The sequence below is a fragment of the Anabrus simplex genome, chromosome 2 (genome assembly GCF_040414725.1).
Source record: "Anabrus simplex isolate iqAnaSimp1 chromosome 2, ASM4041472v1, whole genome shotgun sequence".
In the NCBI taxonomy this organism is placed as follows: Eukaryota; Metazoa; Arthropoda; class Insecta; order Orthoptera; family Tettigoniidae; genus Anabrus; species Anabrus simplex.
This window is the reverse complement of record NC_090266.1, coordinates 907,643,259-907,650,768: the sequence shown is the minus strand read 5'-3', so window position 1 is coordinate 907,650,768 and position 7,510 is coordinate 907,643,259. Positions and strand designations below refer to the sequence as shown.

The following is a 7,510-nucleotide window of genomic DNA, read 5'->3' as shown; positions in this document are numbered from 1 at the left end:
ATTATTCAGCTGCACATTATTATCATCCAGCCCGTAATTCACAACTTAAGAATCACGAGTCCAACATGTCAAATTCATCATCTTAGACCTTTAAAGAAATGATCAAATCGAAACAAAGTGTAAAATTAATAGATTGGAACGATTAAATTAAATATGTTTGAATAATTAAAGCTTGGGAAATAGTTCAGAACATATTTGAGTAGTTAAAACTTGTATGAATAATTAAACATATTGATTAACTAAAACTTATCTGGGTAATTAAAACTTAGCTGGGTGCACCCTAGGAAAGAAAAATATTTACAACATGAGTTCTTACAAGCTAGAGTGTATGCTGAGGGTAGTTTCAGGATATACAGTGCGCATTCTTGGCCTAAACCATATTTCATGAATTGGAATTTTCCTTTATTCCTTATGAAGTTTGAGTTACTTATTAGCTCTCCCTCGGAGCTCATATTAATCTGCTGATATATAGTTATTCCTATCTCTCGCAACGTATCAATAGATACCAATAAACATCAACCTGGGAGGATAGTTCCCTAATATTTTACAAGTAATGGGTTTGGTTTACAATTCTGAATATTCATACTCCTTATTGTCTCTTCCTTTTCTGCGTGAATATCGATAAGTCCTCTTCTAAATTAATATAATTTTATAAATGGTTCAATAAGTACCAGTAAGATCCACATACCATTCTAAGATCTGAATCTTCTCATCATTTAAGTTGAATATATGTGCGACATTATATATTCTAACAACTACTCTACTAGTTTCATCTGAAATATACCAGCTAAGGTGGTCTGCATTGTGTGAAGACTTGGCCATCATATATAATTCCTACATTTTCTGTCAGTCATCAGTGATAGGATGTTGCCTAAAGGTTATCGCCCACTACACCGCGCCGCGCCGCGCAGCGCAGCCGAGAAGAAATTTCCGTGGTCTGCTTCTTGTGAAATGAAATGGCTTAACGCCCACTGCAGGGAGCCGCGCCCCGCCGCGCGGAGCAAGCTTGTGGAATTTCCGCGCCAGAAGCCCCCAGGTTTCTGGAACGGAACTTTTTCCTTTCGGCGCGCTTGCCTGGGCGAGGGTAGAAGGATGGAATAACGGAAAGAATGTGGTTTCGTGCCGTTTCGGCGGTCCTCGGGAGTCCTCGACTAGTGCCAGCATGCTCGTACCTTCACGCGGTTAGTGGTATTGTGCACTGTACGCCTTTCTGTTATCTTGTCTGTGTTTCTGTTGTCTTCTGAGTTGTGTTTCCTCTTCTGTCCTGTTCTCATCGTTCATTGTGGTAAGTAAAATCATGCATAACCAAATTGAGCTAGAATTCAACAAAATCAACATCGAGCCGGATGTTTTCATGTGGTTTTTATATTGTAAATTTAATTAGAATATAATTTAAAAATGTAAACGTGTTAGTTCTCCAACAAACTCCTCAGTCACGTTTATTAAGTTAAGTAAAACAAATTTAAGGTTTTCATTTCGTTTTTTAAATTCAGGTTTTCAGAATGAATGAAGAAGGATTGCTGCTTTTGGTGAAGGAATATCCCCATCTGTACGATCCCTCTCATCCCAAGTACCACGATAATCTGGCAAAGGACAATTCGTGGGATGAAATCAGCAAGGAAATGGGCCTCAGTGGTAAGTATATTTATTTCCAATTGACAAGCACGTTAAAGCTATTATAAAATAAAATAATATTAAAACTTTTCATTACCCAGTACAGTGAACAAGAATTTTAAAAAAATGACATATCAAATACATACAGCCATTAAATTCTAAGGACACCATAATTAACGCTCAGCCTTCTATCCATAAGCAAAACGTGTTGGAAGGAAAGTAGTAGCGTAAAAGCAAAAGCCGCTACAAAATTGTACTACGTGACAAGAAAACAATGATCCTATACCAAAAGAAAGAGTAAACGAAAGGAGTTAAAAGATAAACAGATGTAGTGCAACCTGAAAAAGACATCAGATTTAAACATTATAAATATGTTTAACAATTGATCACATTTTTGTTTTCTTATTACTTAAGAAACTTATTGTTTGTTATAATAATTATTACCTCACATATTCATTGCCATATCCTATGCATTTCATGATTATGTTTCCGGTCAGGCAATTGTTCATCAAAACAAATATATAGAGATTAAAAACGATAACTTAGGTTCATTATGATGAAAAGTCTAAAATTATACTACTTAGTTAATGTAAAACGTTTACTAATAATTGTAGGCTATCATGTTAAGTTCTCAACGAGGACAATACGTTAAGAATTAATTTTTATTCGTTAGTGTCCCTTCGGCCAACATTTATCATTCTTTCTTGCCATTCAACCGATCCTGCATGGGAGCTGAAATAGTCCTTAAATCTGTCCCTGATCCGAAGAGCTGATCCTGTGTACGTCCCTCCAGTGCCTCTCAAATCTTGAAGCGCAGGTGTAGCTTCTTCTATAAGTTCTGCAAGCAGATTTGGATGATCTTCGCGTAAGAAATTATGAAGCACGCAGGTTGCCAAAACAAATTTCGTCATATGTTCTGGCGAAACTTGCATTTTCCTCTGATATATTCTGAACTTCTTAGATAAAATGCCAAATGAATCCTCGCAGGTATTTCTAGCTCTGCTGTGTCGGTAATTGTATATTCTCTTCTCCGTGTTTCTTTTTGATTCATCACCGGGATAAGGCCTCATCAAGTTCCGTTGCAGAGGAAATGCTTCATCTGCAACAATAACATGAGGCATGAGCTCATTCGTTCCAGGTAGAATTTTATCCGGAGGAAAGTCCAATTTGTTCTGCTGAAGTTTTCTTCCGAAAATACTATTAGAAAATATTCCCCCATCGCTATTTTTTCCCAAAGCCCCTACATCTACCATCACAAACTTATAATTGGCATCGACTAGAGCTAGAAGCACAATGGAGAAGCTTTTTTTGTAATTGTAGAACAATGACCCACTGTTGGCTGGCTTGTCAAACACCACATGTTTCCCGTCCATTGCTCCCACACAGTTCGGGAAATTCCATCTTTCTCGGAACTCTAGTTCATTTCTCTCCCAGATTTCTTTGTCTGGTTGAGGCATGAAAATAGGAACCAACTTTGTCCACACAGCGTCACACACATCGTACACAATCCTCCTGACGCTTGTCTCTCCAAGTCTGTAGCTAAATGCAAGTGTTCTGAAAGAGTTCCCGGTAGCAAGAAATCTGAAAAGAAAAAGTAAATAAATAAATACATAAATAAATAAATAAAATAAATAAATAAATAAATAAATAAATAAATATTATTGCTTCTTGCCTAATTCTTTGCGTTTGTTAAATGATCACAAATTTTAATTCATCTCTGATCTGATTACTTTCTTTCTCCAGCTAACAAGAAATAATTTGATAATATTAAATGCCCTGTCATTTTGATCAAAAGCCTGTAATTTAGTTGTGAAATCCCTAAACTGAAAGGATACAATTTTCTGACTGGTAAAATATTCGGAGAGATCCTGCACGTCTCTTAACATCTCAAAATTTAGTACAATTTCGCTTTGAGCCATTGATGGTTACGTGTTTCTCTTAATTTCTAGTGGACGAAATAAATATGATATACTCAGTTTTGCTTCCTACGTCACGATGAAGAGAACTGCTCAAGACCGTGGGGTGTGGCTACAGCGACAAGGCTTAGCCTTTAGATAATTGATTTGAATTCATTGATTGATTGATTGATTGCTTTTATATTTCAATAATGATATAAACATTTAAGAAATTATTTAAACTTTTATGCATAGTTAGATAATTAACTTATTTATTTATTTATTTATTTATTTATTTATTTATTTATTTATTTATTTATTTATATTACATCTTTTTTTTACTTTCAGCTGATGAGTGCAGAGCCAAATGGAAGTCCCTGCGGGAATGTTATCGGAAGGCTTTAAGAAAAAGACAACCAAAATCTGGACAAGCAGCCAAGAAAATCAACCCTTGGCGCCTCGAGGCACAAATGGAGTTCATCAGGCCCTTCATCACAATGCAGAGAAGCCAGGTGAGCAATGTAGGAACTCCATCCGATGACGATGAACAAACAGATATTTCTGAGGTTCAGGAAGAATCTCAGAATGTCGACTCGGGTTCCTCACATACAACTGAAGATACTCAGAAAAATGACAAACGACCAGGATTGTGGAGTGGCAAGAGAAAGAAAACTGCGCCTTTAACACCTTCGGCTGCTATTTTTAAAGAGTTTGTTGAGTTGAAGAAATCGCGACAATCTTCTCTGGGGCAAGAGGGTGACCATCTCCGCAAATACTTTCAAAGTGTAGAAGAGACAGTAAGAACATTTCCACCACAGTTACAAGTAAAAATTAAAAGTCAGATTTCCACCATCATTCATCAGGCAGAATTTGAAGCAATCAATATGCAGTCATTTCCAGCACCAAATTTTATCCATCCCGAAATTCCTGTCCAGTATCGATTTCCACCAAGTTTGACTTCTTCCAGTATCCTTACACACACTCAAGCAGGTTCACAGATCCCAATCTCACCAACACCAGGCCATATTCAGGCACCCCAGTTCAATCAAAATCACCAGACGAATGATGACAACCACCCAGTGAACGACAATTAAAGTGTAAACCATTTCGCTACTCTCCATGAGCTGTAACTACATACCGCCTCCCACAAAATTATTGAGACATCTGCTTTTGTTATAAGATGTTATTAGAGCAACAATGATATGTTCATGGTATCTGTCTCTGTGATTCAGATTTGCTTTCATTTCTCAGTGTAGCAAATACGTTCAATTTAACAACTTGAATTTCTATTTAGTAATGTTTTTTTATAACTATGTTCCTTTGCTTTAGATTTGCATTAAATAATACTGTATATTAGGTTTTCAAACCTAAACTGCTGAGTAACAATGGCTTTGTTATGTTGTAAGTGGTTCTCTGTGCTTCAGATTTGTAGTACGGTAATTTTAGTGTGTAGCAAATACATTCCATCTGAACAAATTGTCTGTGCTTTAGATTTGCACTAATTTCTTAGTGTTGCGAAACATTCCAATTTAAGTCCTAAACTGATATTATATTTTGTGTTAGTCTTTGTCACGTATTTCTGTAAATATCTGTCTCTAGCAAATAAATTGCATTTTAAAACAATTTAATGAACGTTTTTGTGTCTATTTTTTTGGAAAGGGCGTAGTTGCACGATTTTCTTTTGCGCATATCTTCCGGACAAACATTTTTACAATTATTTCAGAGAGTGGAACATGTTCCATAAAAGTATGTTAGTAAAAAAATCCATTTTAAAAAAGTATATTAAAAATTCAGCCTTTGGGGAAGTTTTATTTAGTTTCCCAACTAACTTTTGTTCACCTACGCCTTTTGAAAAAAACACTGAATCAATGATTTTATATTTTATTTCCTCCAGAACCTGTATAGTCTTAAAATGATTTAGTGCTTTACCTTAGGATGGAAATTTTCAGCAGCTCTGTGATAATTTCATACTATTTAATCTGATGCAATTGTATAATCTATTATCATCTTTAGCCCTAAAGTAACTTCGGATAAAATAGGCTTTTGTGTATCGGACAACAAAATAAATAAATAAATAAAAACCTTTTCGATACGCTACATTGAATTATCAGTAACTACTATTACTGTAGCTATATTGTGTTACTCTGTTTGTACGAGAAAATATGAAATTAAAATATAAATGAATCAAATAACTTACCTGAGGCATACAGCAAGTCTTTCTTCACATGGTACAGCTCGGCGAAAGGTGGTATTTTCTCGCTCTACACACGGCTTAACTAGGTTCAATAGTTCATAGAATTTTTCTTGGGACATACGAAAGTAGTGGAAAAATTTACTTCGGTCCTTTAGTAGATCAGGAAATAAATGGTGAAACTCTCCGTACGTTTCCCTTTTCTCATAAATGTTGTGGACCCAAACTTTTCTTTCGCGTTTTTCTTCTTCCTCATTTGCAAGTAGCGCAACTGCAAATAATAAATCCTCCTCGGAACTGGAACTCATCTTTCTGTGTGAGCTGCACTTCCCCAACTGGAGAGAGGCGGCGCGGTGAGGTGTGCTGTATGGGCGAAGTCTCGGAAAATGACCCGTGGAATGTTCCACAAGCTTGTTCCGCGCGGCGCGGCGCGGTTCCCTGCAGTGGGCGATTACCTTAAGAAGTTACTACGTTTCCTTTCGCCTGATAATAGACCCAAATTAGAAGACATCTGTGACAGTACATGTGTTTAATTCATCCTCCTAATGAGATTTCGTTGACACTACCAAGTGTGCACGCTAACCAACAGGTGTCACTCCGATCTTACTTGAACTTTTTATGCTTGCTCGTAAGAGAAATATTACATGAACTTGCTATATATTCATTTCCATTTTAGTAAAACTCAACATGAAAACCACTAAGTCCACTACTACGTTACCGTGCTCACATTCGCGAAGAATCAATAACTCTCACCATTCTAAATTATCAATCTCATATCAACTTCATTTAAATAATCATTATTATACTTTCAAACATATATTCCGTCTCCTTTACTAAATATGGGTCCACTACACACTACATCACGGTTCATGGACATGTTTCACAATATTATTACCTTCATTCCATCATAACCTTCAATTAACGTAAACACATTTGTCTGTTTAGCAATCATATCCTACTGCTGGTTCCTAACTTGACATTCATTGGTCATAACCAATGTACACACGTACCTAAATCTCTCTTTGACATAGCATAGAATTCACTGTCACCTTAACGAACTCAGTATTTCACACTACATGGATCACATCTCGAACGTAGGCTTTCATCACTGATTGACTACCTATCTATGGATTTGACATTCATATATGAAGATTACCTATCCACCTTTACTCTAGTTCACTACACCACTTTCGTCGCCTCACTATTTCGCACGGAACCAATTAACAAATCATATCACACTTACATATGAATAAATAAACATTACTACATTAATTTAAAAGTGAGACTTATCTGTATTCAGCAGCTCCAGACGTCGGCATATGTCCAGCTGACAGGACATATTGATACACCTCCTTTTATTTCCCTAGGTGAATGGGAAATATTAGCATAATTCTCCTCTGGGCTTGGTCATCTCTCGGCAGGCAACGTCATCCGACGGCACCCATTTGGGCAGTCTGGCCTTTGATCTTCTTAGAACACCTTGCTCATCTCTGGACTAGTTGGAATAGAATAGCAAATAAGATCGATTAGCATTTCCATCATGAACAGCTGTGATAATGTATCTAATGCGAAAGATTGTTTTTTTTGAAAGAGCTGATCTACTTGTTAAATATTCTTCTTGGGGTAGTATATTTCTATGATTTAAAAATAAACAAATTTTCTTTCTTCTATCTATCCTGGAGTTATTACAGGATTTCCACTTCTGTAACCCTTTAACTTTGGTGATATCGTGTAATACGTCAGCAGAGACTGCTGTGACGTAAGCTTGTCGTAGTTTATTTTCAACTCTCCACGTATCTTGAAATGCGCA

General features: G+C 36.4%; 1 protein-coding gene across 1 annotated transcript; it reads left to right on the top strand.

Annotated features, from left to right (window-relative positions):
- Positions 1 to 961: 961 nt before the first annotated feature.
- LOC137498398 (uncharacterized) lies at positions 962 to 5,126 on the top strand. The gene is made up of 3 exons (XM_068225877.1): positions 962 to 1,181; positions 1,494 to 1,635; positions 3,858 to 5,126. The coding sequence occupies exons 1-3, from the start codon at positions 1,110 to 1,112 to the stop codon at positions 4,601 to 4,603; spliced, it is 960 nt and encodes a 319-aa protein (XP_068081978.1). The 5' UTR covers positions 962 to 1,109; the 3' UTR covers positions 4,604 to 5,126.
- The last annotated feature ends 2,384 nt before the right edge of the window (positions 5,127 to 7,510 follow it).

Excerpts from the sequence above, each read along its gene's own strand:
- LOC137498398 (XM_068225877.1), top strand. The coding sequence starts at position 1,110 with ATGTGGTTTCGTGCCGTTTCGGCGGTCCTCGGGAGTCCTCGACTAGTG. Across the intron at positions 1,182-1,493 it reads CATGCTCGTACCTTCACGCG|GTTTTCAGAATGAATGAAGA; the intron begins GTTAGTGGTATT and ends TTTTAAATTCAG. Across the intron at positions 1,636-3,857 it reads CAAGGAAATGGGCCTCAGTG|CTGATGAGTGCAGAGCCAAA; the intron begins GTAAGTATATTT and ends TTTTACTTTCAG.